The 20,699-nt window shown below is 39.8% G+C and overlaps 1 protein-coding gene across 14 annotated transcripts in view; it reads right to left on the reverse strand.

Annotated features, from left to right (window-relative positions):
- SYNE1 (spectrin repeat containing nuclear envelope protein 1) overlaps nucleotides 1–20,699 on the reverse strand; it is a 464,771-nt gene that overhangs the window by 19,440 nt on the left and 424,632 nt on the right. For 9 of the 14 annotated variants that reach the window (XM_059401282.1, XM_059401278.1, XM_059401277.1 and 6 more), the window contains 9 exons: nucleotides 16,958–17,145; nucleotides 15,157–15,307; nucleotides 11,889–12,071; nucleotides 11,500–11,637; nucleotides 8,434–8,625; nucleotides 7,202–7,535; nucleotides 4,791–4,859; nucleotides 3,103–3,245; nucleotides 201–327 (listed from right to left, as the gene is read on the reverse strand). In XM_059401282.1, coding sequence (XP_059257265.1) covers nucleotides 201–327; nucleotides 3,103–3,245; nucleotides 4,791–4,859; nucleotides 7,202–7,535; nucleotides 8,434–8,625; nucleotides 11,500–11,637; nucleotides 11,889–12,071; nucleotides 15,157–15,307; nucleotides 16,958–17,145 — 1,525 coding nt within the window. The remainder of the gene's footprint in view (nucleotides 1–200; nucleotides 328–3,102; nucleotides 3,246–4,790; nucleotides 4,860–7,201; nucleotides 7,536–8,433; nucleotides 8,626–11,499; nucleotides 11,638–11,888; nucleotides 12,072–15,156; nucleotides 15,308–16,957; nucleotides 17,146–20,699) is intronic. The other 5 variants (XM_059401288.1, XM_059401281.1, XM_059401280.1 and 2 more) reach the window with 2 other exon arrangements.

Genomic DNA, 20,699 nt, shown 5'->3' on the forward strand with positions numbered 1-20,699 from the left:
TTAAAATAAATGGGTCGCAGAAGAGAACACGGTGGTGCTGCCCCCCACCCCTTCTGCCAGGAGATCAATGGAACATGGAGAGAAGCTCTCAGGGGAGACTCGTGTAAAGTGAGATGCGCCACACAGGGTCACACAGGGGCAGCAAGGTATTTCAGGATCTTCTACTTCCCTCTTTCCTGGACTGAGCTCCACTCACTCACCAGCCGTTTGGGTTTCCGTAGTATTCAGGTTAACGAAGCCGGGGAAATTCTGTTCTTCCTCCTTCAGTTGGTGTTCTAGTCTCCTCACGGAGTCGATACTGCCGCTGCACTCACTCAGCAGCTTCATCTGTAGAGACACAGAAAACGGGCCCCCCGCTCAGAATTCTCAGATTTTCATAAGGGCAAGAGCTTCTGGGGGGAAATATCTTTCTAGTTCCTTAAAAAGGACAGTGGCTGTGTTCTACTGCTCTGTGGGGAAAAAATCTGCTAAAAACAAAACAAAACAAAAAAATCAAGTTCAAAATGAAATAAGATGAGATTGGGAGAGAGACAAACTGTAAGAGACTCTTAATCTCAGGAAACAAACTGAGGGTTGGGGGGGTTAGGGAGAGGGTGGTTGGGTTACGGACACTGGGGAGGGTCTGTGCTGTGGTGAGTGCTGTGTAATGTGTAAGCCTGATGATTCACAGACCTGTACCCCTGGGACAAATAATACATTACATGTTAATTTAAAAAAATATGTTTCTGCAACATAGGTCACATTCATACACACGCAGGGCCATGCCTTGAAGATACACATCACATAATAGGTTTTGCATGAGAATCTCTCAAAATTTCTTTTACGTCTCTGAGACAAAACAGACTAAAAAGCAATCTGGGATTTAAAACTCAGAGCCTTCAGCTGGCAATATAATATATAATTCTTGGCAAGTTGCTTCTTCTTCCCTAAATTGAAATGTGGGAACAATAATATCACCACAAATCCCAAAGGAACATTTTTTTGCATTAAATAATTAAAATACTTAGAAGCAGAAAGTACTATTAAAGCCAGCTATTTCACAAGAAAATTTAAGAGAAGTTTAATAGGTGTTAAGGGAATAAATTCTAACATCAAAGGAAAATCTTCCAAGTTTAGTATCATGTACAGCATTCAAAGAACTCCTGCTCTACTAACCATAAAGTTCTGTGTCAAAGCCTTTAACAAATCACACTGCTATGAAATTTGACTATATTTGACTGAGACTGAGTACAATCTCAGTGATGTCAGCATGGTCACCATGAAACTTTACCATATATTTTTTCAATGGTTCAAATATTTCTATGTCTGTATGTATTTATTTATTTTAAATTTTATTTTATTTTTTCAGTGTTCCAAGATTCATTGTTTATGCCCCACCAAATTACTAGAGCTCATGCAGCAATTCAGTTATGTGGTAGGATCCAAAATCGGTGCACAGAAATCAGTTGTTTCCTTAGACACTACCAATAAAACTACAGAAAGGGAAATTAGAGAATTGATACCATTTACTATAGCACCAAGAACCATAGATACCTGGGAATAAACCTAACCAAAGAGGTAAAGGATCTGTGCTCGAGGAACTACAGAACACTCATGACAGAAATTGAAGAAGACACAAAAAGATGGAAAAACATTCCATGCTCATGGATCGGAAGAACAAACGTTGTTAAAATGCCTAGAGCCATCTATACTTTCAATGCCATCCTGATCAAAATTCCACTGGCATTTTTCAAATTACTGGAACAAACAATCCTAAAATTTGTATGGAACCAGAAAAGACCCCGAATTGCTAAGGAAATGTTGAAAAAGAAAAACAAAGCTGGTGGCATCATGTTGCCTGATTTCGAGCTTTACTACAAAACTGTGATCACCAAGTCAGCATGCTACCGGCACAAAAACAGACACACAGACCAGTGGAACAGAGTAGAGAGCCCAGATATGGACCCTCAACTCTATGGGCAAATAATCTCCCACAAAGCAGGAAAAAATATCCAGTGGAAAAAAGACAATCTCTTCAATAAATAGTGCTGGGAATCTTATCATATTTTTTAAAAAAGAAGTTTCACTATAACAGAAGTTGGCCCAGCTGGACAGGAAATAAACTCATGATTGATTAATCTTCTGTAATTGTGAGGATATTAATGTCTGCATTAATTCCTCACAATTAAACCTTCCCTGCTTTCAAAAAGCAGTACAATGGAGTTATTAGATTTAGGGAAATTAATTTTTCTTTCCTTTTACTAGGCAGTCTTTTGGGTGTGAAAAGAAAGTATGAGCCATGGAAGAGATTTATTTACTTCTTTATTTTTATTAACATATGTGTTATTTGTCCCAGGGGTACAGGTCTGTGAATCATCAGTCTTAGACATTTCACAGCAGTCACCATAGCACAGACCCTCCCCAATGTCCATTCTCTTGCTTAAGCATGTGTAGGAAAATGGGTAGCTCTCCAGGAAAAATTATTTGATCAGTAACTTGAGCGGAGCAAATAAACTTAGTATATACTTTACTAGGTAGGAACTTCGAAAACAGAAGTTAGTAAGAGGTACAATCTTTTGCCATTTTCCCCCCAAATCCTTCTTGTTAGTCCTATTTATTTTCTCCAGAAGAAGCACATATAACAGAGGATAAAAATATTCCTAAATCCAGTAAGTGAACCAATAAACCCCAGAAAAAAAATATGTGTATGTATACACGTGTGTGTGTGTGTGTATGTATATTTCATGTTAGTAATCTATCAGCTAAATCTGTTGTTCCAAGGATAACCTCAGCCCCAAAATTATTAGGTGAACTTGGAAAAAAGCCAATCACTTTTGGGAGCCAAAGCATTTTGTTGCTTTCAATCAAATGGGGCTCACTCAGGTCTCCATGTAAAGGAACAGGCTGGTCACTGCAGTAGGTCAGTGCATCTGAGCACCGGCCAGTTTTACTCAAAAGGTAACCTGCTAGTGTGGCTTTGTTTTCTACACCCAACTGTGTGAGTTCAAGGACGGTGTGGTGCTTCGATAGCTCAGAAAGCCGTGTGCCGCAGACAGACTGTTCTCTGTCACACAGCTATGATTCCCAGGTACATGCGGGAATGACAAGGCTCAGGATACTCACGTAGCCCCTGTAGGTGGAGTCTAGCTCTGGTCCTGTGGGAGTTTTGCTGCGGATAATATTTTCAGTTTGCTGCATCTGAAAACGGCTCTCATCCAAGGCTCTGTCCAGTTGTCGGATCTGTGACTCTAAGGCACTGGGAGCTCCTGCGGTGTTAACCACAAGAACCTTTAACACGCTTGACAGTCAAGCAGCAGTTAGAGAAATTACTTCGGCTAAGGCGATACAGGAATGGTGTATGTGTGCATCATTACAAAGCAAATTTAGTACTACCATGCTGGTGAGTTAGATGTTCAAAGACCAGACCGATCATTGAATGTGGTTGGCTTCCAGGCCCGATACTGCAAAGAGGTTCTGCAGCGGGCTCTAACAGCCTGGGTGTCCTGTCTGCTTCCAGCAGATTCCCTGAGAATCTACATGCTCTAAGCTGTAGAGGACCTCTCCAGAAGGCTAACATGGTGCCTTCTGCTCCCCCAAACCAAGAGGCAGTTATGTCTCATACTCCCTCTGCAGGCACTTATCAAGCAGAAAAAGGCACAATCCTCTGTTTTCTTTCTGCATCTCAACAGAATACTGCGTGCTCGGTGGAAGACAGTCACCCGTGGCTGCGTCATTCACTTAAGACTGGCTTGGGTTACGTATGGGTGGACATGCCAAATGACCAAGGGCTGGCTTTTGTTTAAAACCCAAACCCAAACCAGGAGAAAGCCAAGATTTCAGCATTTGCCTTAAAGCATGCTTTTAGTCAGAGCCCAGAACTCTCGGCTCATCGCCTTTCCAGGCGTGAGGTGTGTGTGTGCAAAATGTGCGTGTGCTAGGATTTCTGAACGAACTGAGCAAGAACATTGGTGGTCAGAGTGAAGCTGACACAGGGTGAGAGCAGAGCATGTATTAGTAAGCTTTATGAATTATTTTTTTAAAGGCTTCCAAATACACCTGGATGAGGTCTCTCCCTGGGGTTACTCAGAAAGTCACTGTTTCGCTAACACGACTTTGCTTCAAAGACTAAGTGTAAACTAACACCTTTGCAATTCAGTATTCATCGCTGTGGTTGAACCCTATTCTCTCCACCTGCCCCCAAACTGCTCAACTATGCTGAACTGTAGTTAATCTAGTGTAACCTGAAACAAAATTGGTTCGATTCTCCTTTCTTTATTTTATGCAGTATGACTTATTAAGGTCGATTAGAATTTTTTTTTAGAGCCACACATCTGGTCTCACCCCTCGTTTTGTATGTGGCCCTTGAGATGAGGAGAATGAATGGGGGGCCTGAGGTCACATGTGCAGGCTTGGGGGGCGTGGGGCGGGAGCCCTGAGCCCCGGAAGTTATGAAGGCAGCGTGGCTACCCTGAAGCAGGGCACCGGGGCACAGATGCTGAACACTAGTGCTTCCATCAAGTACTTTCTGCTGTGCGTGGGCAGCAGAGGTCTGTACCTAATGGCACTCATTCCCATTTAACAAGTTGAGAAGTTATTTCACTGCAACTTGATTACTAAAATCTTAATTCTTGGTGTTGATCAACAGAATAGTTTTAGGTTTTGTTTCTTTGTTTCTACTGCAGCAGTGAGAGGAGGTGGTGGTTCCTTAACATGCGGGTGCCACAGAGCTGCGAGAGGGGCAGCAGGTGTGCTCGGAGAGGAGGCTTGTTACGGGTGAGGAAGGGGGGCTCGCTTTGGCTTTTGGTGCCTACCAGAGGTATTTCTGATTGCACTTTCTGTGAGTTTTACATAGGCCTCAGGACTTTCGGGGATCATTACATCTGCAAAAAGAGCACAGTCTAAGTTGACAGCTAGATTCCTTGTGGCGGGAAATAACCTTCCTAGGGAAAAAAAGGAAGTTAGTCACTCTAGACAGACAGCTCTTGAATATGCAGAGGAGTGTGAACACACGCACCGAAGGTTTCCTAAAATAAAATCGTCAGAGCTCCCACCGAGGGTGCTTTCTGGAGCCAAGCACTGTTCTAAGCACGCGTTTATCTTTGAAGAAACCCTGTAGGGTTCAGGGAGGTCTTATTCCCATTTTATTGCCGAGAAAGTGGAGATCCAGAGGAATTCAACGACCTCTCCCAGTATCAACAGGTAGTAATTGGCGGAACTGAGATTTCAATCCAGACGGACTCTAGAGCAGCGCCGTCTCGTAGAAATACAGTGAGCCACGTGTCATTTTAAAGGTTCTAAGAGCCACATTTAAAAGGTCATGATCTCAGGGTCCTGGGATCGAGGCCCACATCGGGCTCTCTGCTCAGTGGGGAGCCTGCTTCCTCCTCTCTCTCTGCCTGCCTCTCTGCCTGCTTGTGATCTCTCTCTGTCAAATAAATAAAAAAAAAAAAAAAAAAAAATCTTAAAAAAGTAACAAGAAACAGATGAACGTAATTTCGGTGCTTTACTTTGCTAACCCAATATATCTGAATTATGATGTGTAACTACCATAAATATTATTATTATTTTCCATTCTTTCTTTGTGCTGAGGCTTTGAAACTTGTAAAACATAAGTACATTTGACACAGCAAATCTCCATTTTGTGTGGTCACAGTTCAGGGCTCAGTACGTTCAGTCACGTGTGGCTGACGGCTGTATACTGGAGAGCTCTGCTCTAGACAAGAAACGCTCATTAGGTGCTACTGTAAAAACCAAACAGAAATGAGGGAAATCATTTTCTTTTTAGACAGTGATCTACCCTGGGGAATCCAAATGTGAACCACCAGAGACAGCAGATACAGCCTTTTGGAGACCGTGTGAGACACATTCATAAGTGCCGTGGATTTGCCTCTGATTGTTCTATTTTTACTCATTTTCTTTATAATGTTCCTCTTTCTCGGCCCTCCCCTTCACTACATGTGCTTCCTGGGGTTTTGTCTTTCTTGTTTTGCTTTATACATTTTTCCTGGGTGATTTCCTCCCTGCCCTCGGGGACAATTACCATGTGTACGTGGATTGTCACCTAATCCGCATTTCCGGTTCTGGAATTCCAGACCATGCATCTATTGCTGGGTATTTCTTTGGTCTATTCTACTCTGTCTCAAATTCAGGGTGTGCACAACCGAATCAGCACCCTTTTCTCGCTGCCCTGCCCCCGGCCCACAGGCACCCACAACCTTCTCTCCCTCTTGAGGTCCTCAGGGCCCCGGGCAACCTGCACCTTTCCCCAAGATACCCAAGTCCGAAAGGTGCCTCAATCCCAGTTGAATCCACTATGACGGAAGGAAGAGACTTGTCAGGATTTGTCAGTTCTCTTGCATTCTCTCCATCCCCAGCGTTGTTCCTTCGTTCAGGACACCATGGCCTCTCTGTCCTTGATCATAAAATGTTTCCACCAGAGTCCTTCCCCCATGCCATCCCTTCCCTACGGTACGGAGACGGGTTCGGTGGAAGTAGGTATCTGGTCATGTCTGGTCATGTCACGTCCTCCTTAGAGATCTGCGATGGCGCTCCAGCGTCTTCGGGAGAGAATCCTCTTCCACGGCAAGTAGGCTGCTGTCCGACCAGGTCTTCGTTTGGCCTTTCCACCTCCTCTTTGTTTGCTGTGTCTTGCAGGCTACAGCCTTGTCATTCCAGACACATTTTGCGCGACCAAAGCTCTGTGGTTGATCATAAAGCTAGGTGGGCACCCTCTCCTCTCCGCCTCTGAACTTCGCTGTGTCTATCTGACCCACTGCTGTGAGCTCGGAGTCTCAGCTCAAGAGTCTTTTTTTCCCTAAAGCCTTTCCTCAAAGCTCTGGCTGGTCACTGCTTGGCAGTGTCTCTGTGCCACCCTGTCTGTGTCCGATACTGTCTGAGCACCAACACTGCACATAGGTGTTACTTATCTGTCTGTGTTTCACACTAGACTGTAAGCTCTTTGAGAACGAAAGGAACCATGTATCCTTAATACATACACAGTGCTTGTCACACAGTAAGAATGTAAGTGTATTTGGGATAAACCAATGGCCATGCCAGTTTTTGTCTCTGGTAATCACATTAATACCCGATTATTCTATGATGTGCAATTTACTCTCATGGAGAAAGGAAGAAGAGGATTGTGCTTCGTTTACACATTTCAAATACAATATGCAGTCCCTTTTATTTTCTTTCAAGCTGGCCTATTGGAAGAGCTCTTTCTTACCTGATAAGCCAACAGCTCCCCTGAGGTAGAAATCCTTATCATCCTGACCCTCTTCGTCCTCAGAGGGCAGCGTTCTGGACACAGCAGACTCCAGGTCACGACTGAGATCATAGTCATGGTCCCACTCCAGGGGGATGGAGTCCACACTGGCAGGGGTGTCTCGTCCCGACCGCTCGCTCCGCAGGGGCTGGGCGAGTGAGAGGGAGGGGTTGGAGGAAGGCTGGGGGGAAAGCACGCCGTCCACAGAGGTGTCACGCCAGTGGAGGTCGGAGAGAGCTGCGGAGTCATCCAGCTCCAGCTCCCGGTCAGAGAGGTCATGCTCATCATCTGGGAGCTAGAAATGTAGTCAAGCCAACTCCATTACCGCAGCGGTCAGGTGATGCCCTTACCACTTCCTGTTCTGCCTTTTACCCAGTCTCAGTGTTCGAGCTCATCTGGGCCATATTCTTACCTCAGGGGGCTAATTTATAACTTTCTATCAGCAAATAAGTAAGAATCCTCCGATCACTTTTAGAAATGTCTTATAAATTAACCTACCAAAGCTCCAGTTTTTAATCCCTGTTGAAATGGAAATAATATTAAAACATACTTCAAATAATTAAGATTAAATAAGATAATGTAAATAAAGGCAGCCTAGTAGCATGCCTGCAACACAACAGTTACACAATGGCACATTTCACAAACAAAAGGAAATTGCTAATAAAAACTTTACCTGGTCCTTTTTTTACCTTATATCCCAGATGCAAAATATTTTTTTTATCACAGAATATTCTAGATATTCTAATAACATTTTGTGGTGTGGTTATGGTAGCAGTTAGGAAAGGGGATGAAAAAAAAATTAACTAAACAACTTCATAAAGTGAGCAACTGTTTCCATTTCTCACTTTCGTCTCCCTATTTCTTCTAGAAGCATCTTTATCTTCCACAGACGATGTGAGCCGAGTACTCCTTAAGGTTTTACCTATGTATTAACTTGTTTCATACCCAAAGCAATCCTGTCTACCAGGTAGTGTTAAACCACTGTCACATTTGAGGACACCAAGGCAAGAGATGGGGAGTAACTTGCCCAAGGTTACGTAGCCAACATGTGTCAGAGCTCAGAGCTCAGAGCTCCTGACTCTGGGATTTTGGCCACTGTCCAGTGCTAACTAACCCCATGCAACTACTTCTCTTTAGACTTAGTGAAAATGAAAAACAAACAAACAAAAACAAACAAAAAACAGATCACATACAGGTAGGCGAATCAGTTTCTTATGGTATCTCTCCACGCGCCCGAAGACCTCCTGACAATAACGTCGGAGTTCGTCCAGCTCCTCCTCAATGACTGCGGCATCCAACGGCTCGCTCTTCTCTATGAGCTGCTCTCCTTGGGCAATTATCTGCTCGATCTTATTGTGGTTCAGTGAAATTTCCTGCTGAAAGGCCTAGGGAACACAAATCTCGTGTAATTTTTTTTTTTTATTGTTCACAGTGACATAAATAATTATAAGATATATATTTAGAAAAACCATGCAGGGGATATTGAATTTACCATATACAGTGACAAGCCAAGAAGCTATTACTTTCTGAAGTCAAACACAAAAATTTTAAATCAGAATAGGACTCAGAAATAGAATCGTCAGAATTCCATGACCAGAAAGGCGCCTTTGGCTAATGAAATTTACTGCCACAGACAGTGTGGGTAAAGAATCACAGGAAAAAACATTTAAACCCATCATAAAGTTGATAGCACTGGTTATCCCTAATGAAAAGCCATGGCAAGCAATAGAGTGCCACCGAAATAAATTTATTTTAGAGACTTAATTAAATACTTTAATTTTAGATTTTCTGATCATATGTCAAATATGACTAAGAGAAACCATTCAAATGATAGTGCCACAAATTCTTCTCAGATGATTCTTTTATTGGTTCAGGACATAATCAGGAAAGATTATGAAGTTGTGAAAAACAGCGAATTCTGGGGGATTATTTAGACTCATTCTATAAAGTTGAAAAGAGGTAAGCTGGTGGCGTCAGATTTCGGGGGTAAATTTTAATTCAATACAAGAATAAACTCTGGGGGGCGCCTGGGTGGCTCAGTGGGTTAAGCTGCTGCCTTCGGCTCAGGTCATGATCTCAGGGTCCTGGGATTGAGTCCCGCATCGGGCTCTCTGCTCAGCAGGGAGCCTGCTTCCTCCTCTCTCTCTGCCTGCCTCTCTGCCTACTTGTGATCTCTCTCTGTCAAATAAATAAATAAAATCTTTAAAAAAAAAAAAAAAGAATAAACTCTGGGACAGTTGCAATTATTCATGAATGAAAAGGCTGCTGGGGGGAAGGGAACACGGTAGGGAGTTCTGCGACTTCGCCAGAGTCTAAAAAGAAAAGATTCAGCTACCACTTGTTAGAAATTTCCTGTTTGTTTCCCATTTGTCTGCCAAAGGACTCAGACTCCCAAGAGTCAGTGGGGGTGGGGTCGGGTACACTCTCACGGTTTGTTATTTTACCATTTTGTTTTTCATCCTGAAAATCTCTGAGAATCTATGATTTTTTTCATCCTGAGTATTTATCCTTGCGTGATACTGAGGTTGTTAAAACACTCTCCTTTCCAGGGACTCCTCATATCTAACGCGTATCACTCCTATTTAAATTTTTAATTAGCCACTGTGTTTGAACTGTGGGTGAAACATATCAAATATATTTAAAAATTAACTTGGCATCTAAGGATGGAGAATATGTGGAATGAAACCCTAACACGAACAAGTTGGAACGTGGAGGTCAAACTATTTGAAGGTGTTACAAACAAAGCAGGAAAATGAAAACAAAAACAACACCCCCCAAAAAAAGATTCCTAATACCCTGGCAATGAAGTTAATAACTAAAACTATATAGACTAATGGTAGTTATTTCTGGGTAATGTTCTTTATTTCATTTTTAATATATTTTGTATTTTCTGAATTTTTTTTCAATCAAGAACTAATTTTTTTCAAGAGTTGGGCGAGCCTGGTGTCGGGTATGAAGGAGGACATGTACGGCATGGAGCACTGGGTGTGGGGCATAGACAGTGAAGTTTGGAACATGCACAAAAGAATTAAATTAAATTTTTAAAAAGTATATAAAAAAAGAATATATACACATTGATCAGCATCAACTAATTCAGATTCTTTTGAAAACGACTTGAAGCCAATTAGAGTTTAATTCATATGAAATAGGCCTGCTAAGAATATTTATGTTATAATCAAACATAATTATAAACAAATCCTTAACCTAATTAAAATAAAACTCAACTATTTTAGCTTAATAATTTTAGTGGCAGCTGGAATGTTAAAATGAAAAAAATTATTTTTCATAATCGCCCTTTCCATTAAATTACTTGATTATTTATTACTTTAAATGACTGGGGGTTTTTTTGTAATAGAAAATCCTAGGTTTTTTTTGTAATAATTCAAAATTTTAATTTCCAACTAGTTCAATTTAATAAAATACAGAAAATTGGGAAATTGTATGTGCAGATTCTATTGAACAAATGATTTAGATGAGATTTTCTCCTGGAAAAAGTAATAGCCAGGTAGCCTTATATTTTATTTTTCAAACTTACAAAGTATAAAAGTGTCTAATACATAAATAGTTCCATAATATTCATCAGATGAATTCCCTGCAGTCATTCACAAGCTTGTAATAATTTTAAAATTACAAATCCATGGATTTGATATGATTCCATCAGCATACTGTATTTTTGCAAAGTAAAACTTATTGAAATAAATGAAGAGTGGAATAATGGAATAATTGAACTTGGAAATGCACTCATACAGTTACTGAAGAAGTTTTAGCTCTGTGACTTTGATCAAACAAATTAACCTCTCTGTGGCTTTTATTGTATAACAGATCGATAACAGAAATATTTCCTATCCCATAACATTATTATAAACTTTAAAAAATTCAGAAACCTATTGGGTACTTTGTGAAAGCAAGGAAAAAAGTGTTCTCTATCAGGCAACAAACACTTGCTTATAAAACTCAAAATTAATGTATTAGTGTATTAATACATTGTAATTTAGAATATTTGTATTATATCTTGTACAGCAGTATAGGCGAGCTAATATTAGTGGAGAAGAATTAATAATGTATACTTCACATTAAATATATCCAGTTGAAATATTAAAACAAAAATAGTTTATATAAATAAAACTATTGCAAAAAATAAAAATTTTTAAAAAAGTAAAAAAAAAAAAGAGTTCTTTACTATGTTCTTTACAAAAGGATCTATAAATCCCTTCCTCTTCGCATCTTCTTCCTAATTTGAAAAATCTCTACTATCTTACCTTGAGTTGCTTTATTTTAGCTTGAACGTCACACTCCGAAAAATGCTCGATATTCGTGAGCTGTAGATCCATCTCCGTCAGCCACACCAGAATGCTGTCCCGCGCGGTCTCAAACTCCTCACGCTGGCCAATGAAATGCTGGACGTGAAAAGAAAATGATAAAAAACTGAAGTCCACGTCGTGCATATGGAGATGACACTGCCAACTGCGATGTTCTTCTGGAAAGTCACCTTCTCAACGAGCAATGAGAACCCTGTAATCCTTCACCATACAAACTACCATACAAACCACTCTCACCATCCCAACCTTACAGAATCACTGAGATTACGTCTTAATATGTTCGAATGGCCCTCTGGGTCTCTAAGCGACAGGGGAGGCATGATAAAGACCTTGAGTCTGCGCAAGATGGAGGTGACACGTTTTTGCAGGTTGTCCCATCGCTGGTTGCCTTCGTGAACCATCTGCTTTAGGCTGCAGGAGGAATCGGTGCGGTTCTCTCTGGCCAGGCGACGGTACTGCTTGTTGATCAGCTCCAGCTGGGTCAGGCTCTCGTGCACCTGTCGCTGGAAAGCCTAGGACCGCAGAGAAGCATGTCAGTGAGGGGGTCAGTGAAGGGCTCTCAGCAAGGGCACCCGGCCTCATCCTGCAGTGAGAGGGAAAGGACAATTTCTAAAGAGACTTTATTTCCCCTTATTAAAGCAGAATAACAGGATCAGTGTGGCTTAAGGACAGGGCGTAGAGCGAACAAAAATACGAAAGAAATTGGTAAATAGGAAAAACAATATACGTATATATACAAACACATATATATGTATGATGTATACATGTTCCTATGTTACAGCTTTTAAAATACTGAACATTCCGGAAAAAATTCTCATGTGAAAAAAACGGATTACCCAGATATCTATGTGTGCTGAAATGTGCGTCTGAAAGGTTCAGAAATCTCTGATGTCAACACAGAGAAAAGATATCCGCAAAAGAATGCTCCATCTGTGAAAGATGTAACCTCCTAAAAACCCAGACACATCTTTAATTCTGATGTCCGTTAAAATAATTAAGCCCACTTTTTGCAGAAGATGTCTGAAGGCAAGTTTTTATTAGCTTTTAAGAAAATCAGTTGAGTAAAACACAAGGAACCTTAAATAGAGGAAAATTTGGAACATGCTCTGTTTCTTTTTTGTCATTCCCATGAATTACTCAGTTTTTTAAGAACATTTTAGAGCTGATATGTACCAGCTTACATGGTAGTGTCTACTTATTTACTTATTTATTTAATTTTCTTTTACAATCACTTATTTCTACCATGTGCTAACAATTGTACTCCTTTCCTGGCCCAGTTCACATATCTTGGGCAAATTTCATAACTACACCATCACTTTTAATGATGAAAAGTTAGTTTTTAAATGATTAAAACATAGTCCAATCCACTTGTGTCTATTTATTTTTAAGGTTACCCTATGTACATTTTGGAATTTTTTTTTAAAGATTTTATTTATTTATTTGATAGACAGAGATCACAGGTAGGCAGAGAGGCAGGCAGAGAGAGGAAGGGAAGCAGGCTCCCTGCTGAGCTGAGAGCCCGATGCGGGGCTCGATCCCAGGACTCTGGGATCATGACTCTGGGATCATGACCTGAGCCGAAGGCAGAGGCTTTAACCCACTGAGCCACCCAGGCACCCCCATTTTGGAATTTTTGAAGTAGAATACTCTTTCTTCTTTCTCTCTGCAGTGTAACACAGTCCTACCGTAAGAATCATTTGACCAAAATAAAATGTTTTTTTTTTTTTCCAAATTCATGTGTATGATTTATGACTGACATTGATCTTGACATTGGGCAGAAAACTGGACAGTCAAGTGATCTGTACTCATCTAAATCACAAAATTCCGCTTCCTTTCATTCATACACTGTTTACTTGCTACCACATCTGTGCCTCTGATATGGCTTTCCTTCTGAGAGCTGCTTTAAGAGACTTTGTCTTAGTAAGTCTAACCTCCTAGTCTATGAAACAATTTAAATTACTTCCCCAGAAAAGAAAGCAATAAGAAAAGTTCAGCTTTTGCCATTACCGGGATTCATAGAATGTGTTTTCCCACTGGAGTGACGGTAGGCACCCCACAGGGGTACACAGATCCATCCCAAACTGTCATGCATTTGAACAGGAAAAGACTGTCCTCAAACAACATTTTTTTATTATGAAATTTATTTTTCTCTTAAGAAAGAACATTAAAAGATAAATGATAAAATCATTTATTATAGAAGCTAACCATATGGCTAACTTTTGCCATAAAATCTGAGAGTCTAAAATAGCATCAAAAACAACCAAGCATAATCTGCTTTGTAGTATAAGCCAATTATAGAAGGTTTAACCTTTACGAAGCAGAGTGTGGCGAGACAGAGTACATGAATGCCTCCCTGGCTCTAGCTCACACCAGGACGACTTGAACTTGACTGTACGACCACTGTGGCTTTTCACCAGAAATTTTCTATGGGAAAACATTTTAGATACGAAATTATTTTCCTGGAATTTGGTGGTATAATTATGGCATAAGCCCATATTATGCATAAGCCCATAAGACCACCGACTAACTCTTATTTATTTTACATAAGTATTGGGGCTTTTTTATTTTTATTTTTTAAGATTCCTATAGCTGCTCATCTAAAACTCTGATTTTTAAATCCCACAAGCACAGAAACCAAACTTCATATTTACTCTAAAGGCCTCAGGAAATGCCAGGTAAACTGACATTACAAGGGAAAAATAAATTCGGCTGGATTTGGCTGGATTTTTAATTTAACTTTTAAGCTTCTCAGGGAGCTTGCGGCAGAATTAGTAACCAAGAATGCTTTTGGTAAGGTACGTGCATCAGGACTTTGCCGTCGGTATCTATGGGTACATATCCACCTGCCAGTGGGAACTGATGGAAAACAAACTTCAAATTAAAACATGCTGATCTTTAGGTGATGTCTGGTCCTCTGTGAAAACGGGGGGGGCAGCTGCTTGGGCTGTATCATCTCATGGGGAGAGTGGACGCAAGATCACACAGGCAGGCAAGAGGCAGTTACTGGGCAGATCCTCTGCGAATATGGTTATACTGCTGCTATTTTTGTCTCTGTAACGGAAAAGTCCTGCGGACCCAAGAATGGCACTGCTTTTCATTATTAATTAGAAGTGGCTTATGATTAAAGTGTTTTATTTAATTTTGGAGTCAACTCTACTGTATCAATGATTTAAAAAAATATATATATATATATACCTGCTCTCTAATTAGATAAAATGAAAATCAAGAAAATAAATTTGGAAGAGAGATTTTCCTAGTATGAAACATCATATTTTCATCTCAGATATCTGATAGTAAAGGACTATGAAATGAAAAAAAAATGCGAAGATCTTTTTTTGATGAATCATGATTTGTGATTTGTAATAGAATTTCTTGCCAGTATGACTTTGTTTGTGATTCTTGAGACTCTTAACATAAAAACCTCTTTTCCCCCTTTTTTTGCCTACCTGTCAAGCGGTAATAAAGACCACCGCAAGTCACCACCCAACTGTCTGAACAGATACCACGCAGATGAACAGTTTGTGTCTTGAGACACGAACCACTAACTGGATATGCTCATAGTAAAATAAGGATCAAATATTTGGAATGATAAGTCACCTCAAATTTCTTTAGTTCCTCCTTGGCAACTGTATAGAGCACCCCGGAAGAGCTGGGGAAGGCAGCTGTCCTCTCTGAAATCTTGAGCCAATCTTCAAAACGAGAATAATCATCCAGAAACTTCTGCCACAGTCGCCACGTCTCTTCGATTCTGAGACAGAAAATGAAAACAAAACAAAACAAAACAAAAAACAGGCACTGATTGTTTGGGACTGTTTCTGCTCCAGAACGCTGATGCCTGTCGTGGGATTAAGAGTGCACAAACGAGCGGAGGTTGTGCCAAGCCATCATCGTGCCGTCCGCCAAACGCAAGCACACTGAGAAAGAGACAACTGTCTGAGTGAAAATGGAACAGCTGTGAGTTTGGGGATTTTTTTGTTTGTTTGCTTTTGGTTTTTTGTTTTTTTAAATACACATCCTGGAGTTCTGGATTTGGAATTAGTCAAATTGTGCCTTACAAGCACGTAACATGAACTGTTCTGTCTACGTGCCGGGCAGCTCAGAAGGGTAAGGCCGGGTGTGCAGGGCACACTCGTGTCATGGTTCCACTGAAATAAAACGAAGGTCTCAAAATGCAGGTAAGTTCTGACATCAAATTTACCCTCCTCAAAGTTAACCTATCACAGCAAGACAAATATTAATCTTTCCAGAGTTCTCCAAACATATAATCAAAAAAGAATGTATGTTGTAAATCATTATGATTATTTTCTAACCCATCACTATTGCTTATGCCTTGAATTTCAAAGGGTTTTTCTAAACAAGGATAAGGTCTTTGTATTCTTAGTTCAATTTTAGTAAAAGAATATTACTTTTCACTCTACCAGTTCTAGAACAATAGACTTATCTAGCAGGGTTGTATTTTTACAAGGTCAGGCATAACTGTTTTAGACATTACAGTATATTGTATTTGTATACAGTATATTTATATATAGTAGTACCCTCCCCCCATCTGTGAGAGATCTGTTTCAAGACTCCTGGTCGATGCGTGAAGCTGTGGGTAGTACTGAACCCCTATATATACTACGTTTCATCCTAGACATATTTATGTTAAAGTTTAATTTATAGATAAGGTACAGTAAGAGATTAGCAACAATAGCCAGTAATAAAATAGAACAATTATACTATAATAAAACTTATGTGAGTGTAGTCTCTTGTATCTTACTGTACTGCATTCATCCTTTTTTATTTTTTTTTTAAGATTTTAGTTATTTGAGAGAGAGAGCATTCGAGATAAGGCATAAGTAGGGGTGAGGGGCAGAGGGAGAGGGAGAAGCAGACTCCCCACTGAGCAGGGAGCTTGAAGACAGGGCACAGAGCTCCATCCCAGAACCCTGTGATCATGACCTGAGCCCAAGGCAGACACTTAACTGACTAAGCCACCCAGACACCCCTGTATTCACCCCCCTTGTGATGATGAGAGATGATAAAATGCCTACGTGATAGATGAAGTTATGCAAATGATGTAGGCATTGTGGCTAGTGTTGGGCTACTGTGGACCTTCTCACCATACAACAAGAGGATCCTCTCCTTCTGGGTCCTGCTTGACTCTGCGTAACCGACACCATGGGAAGAGAAACCATGGATAAGGTTGGTGGGGTGGGGGTGGGGTGACTATTGTAGGACCTTTATGCCTACTTATCTTCCCAACTAAATGTAGATGATGGCAAGTTTGGGACACCAGTGCTCCTTTTAGACCCTGCAACTAAAAGGAAATGGTAAATGGGATAGTCCGGGTTTTGTTTTGTTTTGCCCCTCTTTTGGGTCCTTCCTCTTTCCCAGTTCTTTGAGCTGTGCCCCTTACTTGAGCCTTCTTTCCATGGACATGGCACAGATGTTCCTCCACCGCCGGTCCAGGTTTCGCGTCGCCTGCTGGATGGAGTCACACTCTGCGTCTGTGGCACAGGCGTCACAGTCATGCAGCAGGACCTCACACAGGTTGAGCACGGAGGCCACGCCTGTGCTGTGTTTCTCGATGTCTCTCTGAAGCTCCTGTGGGGAACGAGACACGCTTTATTCAAATACTTGGATACAGATGAGAGAAACTGCAATTGGATTCACTAAAACGTGGTGAGGCCAACACTTGACAAGTATCTCCTTTCCTTGGATGCACGAGGTTTCTCCAATGTCATTATGAAAAATGGCGAGCTCAAAGATGGGAGAAACTTAAGCTAGAGATATATTGGCCATGTGAGCAATGCCAAGATATAAACAGAACAAATGAAATAGACTACATGAAGGGTAATATTGGCTTTTGTAGCGGTTGAGCAAGAAATCTTGCCCCAGACTCTACAGATATATCACTTCCATTTCAATGCATTGATCAATCAGTCAGTCAAAGGAACATGCCTTCTTGTTAGGCGCTGGCACTTAAGAACGGGGATTTCATCTCCAAAGTTCCGCAAACTCTTTAAACAGTTAATTACACCACCATTAAAAAGTACCAGGGTTTAAAAGACTGAAGTTCTCTATCCTATAGGACATCATAACATCAACAGCTTCCCCAGTGAGCCATTTTAAAGGTAGGACAGAAATAGAGAGAAGATGATGATAAGTGAGGCACTGAATTTCCCCAGTGTCCCACCATGTACAGTCTTCACCTTAATTGCATGTCATTAACTGCATGTAATGTAAATGCAAAATGTACATTATTTTTTTCATTGAGCTTTTAACTCACTTGGTTCAAGGAATTTCATTATTAAAAGTGAGGCTACTGGTATTTTTCTTGCCGTATGCATCAAGGTTCTTAATGTATTTTCCTTGTCTTTAAAACAATTCCTGGATGTGCCTAGCTTTTCACTTGTTCTAAAGATAAATCTTCAAGTTATTCAAATAGCTGAAATTTATGTTTGTGTATGTGTACTCTTTTTCTTGTTTTTCTCTTTAACACCACGTTTCAATGTCTTCCGTGCAAACAATTAGCTTATTGTCAAATGCAGTAACGGTGCCTTTGATTAATATTTGGAGATTTTATGACCTAGACAGAAGATAGATTCTATAAAAAATATCTCTATTTCACTAAGCAGTCTTTTCAGATCTCTCGTGTAACCTCTTTCAGCTATGTGGGAGTTATCACAACAACTGCTGGTCTAAAAAATATAAAACTGAACTCAATCTTTGCTCAAAGATAAAGACAGACACATCTGTGAATGAGACACTAAGTAAATTCTAAGTCTTAAAGTGCCTTACATACAAGGATATACATTTGGAAGTAGTGTTAGGTATAGGAACATAATCAATGCACTCTAAAATGTTATAGCATTTTGATGTACTTTCCCCCAAGTACTCAAAACTGATTTTTCCAGCTTTGTTGAGATATAATTGACTTAGAACAGCAGTGGGTAAGTTTAAGATGCACAATGTGATGATTTGATATATGTATATATTGTGAAATGATTAAACAGGAAGTTTAAAGAGTATCTATCACCTCACATGGTTACAATATGATTGTGTGTGCATGTGTTGAGAACTTTTAACATCTACTCTCTTAGCAGTTTTTAAATATGCAACAAAGTATTGTTAACAACAGTCACCATGTTGAATGTCACATTTCTAGGACATGTTCACCTTATAACCAGAAGTTTGTACCCTTTGACCAGCTTCATCCATTTCCCTCACCATCTTCCCACCTCTGGTAACCACTCATCTACTCTGTTTCTGGGAGTTCCGTTTTTTTGAATCCACATATAAGTGTTTTTGTCTGACTGACTTACTGTACTTTGCCTAATGACTTTAAGGTTCAACCATGTTGTTGGAAATGGCAGTAGTTCCTTTCTTACGGCTGAATAATATTCCATTGTGTATAGATACCCCGTTTTCTTTATCCATTTATCTACTGATGGGGATTTCGGTTGCTTCCATGCATTCACTATTGTGAATAACATTTCAGTGAACGTGGGGAGTGGAGATTTCTCTTCAAGATAGTGATTTCATTTCTTTCTGAAACCTACCCAGAAGTGGAATTCCTGGATCACATGGTAGTCCTGTTTTTAATTTTTTGAGAAACATCCATAACATTTTCCATAGCGATGATACCAATTTATATTCTCACCAATAGTTCACGAGGGTTCTGCTTTCTCTACATCCTTGCCAATACTTGTTAACTTTTGTCTTTTTTGATAATAGCCATTCTAACAGGAGTGAGGACATATCTCCTCGTGGTTTTGATTTGCATTTCCATAATGACTGGTAATATCGAACATCTTTTCATGTACTTCTTGGCAACTTTAATATCTCCTCTGGAAAAATGTCTATTCAGGTCTCTTGCCCATTTTTAAAGTTGGATTATTTTGTTTTGTTTTGTTTTATTGCTGTTGAGTTGTAGGAGTTACCTACATATTACCTATATATTTTGGTTATTAACCCTATCAGATATGTGGTTTGCAAATATTTCCTCTCATCACAGAGGCTGCCTTTTCATTTGGTTGATCATTACTTTTGCTTTGCAGAAACTTTTTAGTTTTATTTGTTCCAAATTGTTTATTTTTTGTTTTGGTGGTTGTACTTTTGGTGTTATATCTAAAAAATCATCACCAAGATCTATGTCAAAAAGCTTTTCCCTACATTTTCTTCTAGGAGTTTTATGGTTTCAGGTCTTACATTTAAGTCTTTAATACATTATTTTGTATATGTAATATGTAATACATAATGTGTAATGCATAATTTTACATATGTGCACGTGTACATTTACATATGTACATATGCACATAATTTACATATGTAACACATAATTTTTTGTAAGTGGTGTAAAATAGGGGACTAGTTTCACTCTTTTGCATGTGAATGAATATCCAGTTTTCCAACATTGCTTTCTGAAGAGACTATCCTCTCACCAGTGGGTAATCTTGGCTCCCCTGTCCAACACTAGTTGACCACATACGCATGGAGTATTTCTGGGCTCTCTCTCTGTCCCATTAGTCTATGTGTCTGTTTTTATGCCAGCATCATGCAGTTTTGATCACTATAGATTTGTGTCATTGTCTGAAATCAGGAAGTGTGATACCCTCAGCTATGTTCTCTCTCAGGATTGTTTCAGCTATTTGGGGTCTTTTGTGGTTCCTTACAAATTTTAGAGTTGTTTTTTCTCTATGTATAGAAAGTGCCATTGGATCTTGATAGGGATTGTATTGAATCTATGGATAGCTTTGGTTGTATGTTCATTTTAACAATATTCATTCTTCCAATCTATAATTGTGGGATGGCATTCCATTTATTTGTGTCTTCTTCAATGTCTTTCACCTGAGTCTTACAGTTTTCAATGTAGAGATCTTTCAGCTCCTTGGTTAAGCTTATTGCTAAGTATTTTGTTGTTTTTGATGTCATTCTAAAGGAACTGTTTTCTTTTTTTTCCCAGAAAATTCATGGTTAGTATATAGAAATGCAACTGGTTTTTGTGTGTTAAATTTTTTTCCTACAACTTTACTGAATTTATTCATTCTAACAGTTTTTTGGTGGGATTTTTAGGATTTTCTATATGTAAGATTATGTCATTACAAACAAAAAATTTATATCATCATTTCTGATTATATATATATATATATACTTTG

The sequence above is a fragment of the Mustela nigripes genome, chromosome 5, assembly GCF_022355385.1.
Source record: "Mustela nigripes isolate SB6536 chromosome 5, MUSNIG.SB6536, whole genome shotgun sequence".
Classification (NCBI taxonomy): Eukaryota; Metazoa; Chordata; class Mammalia; order Carnivora; family Mustelidae; genus Mustela; species Mustela nigripes.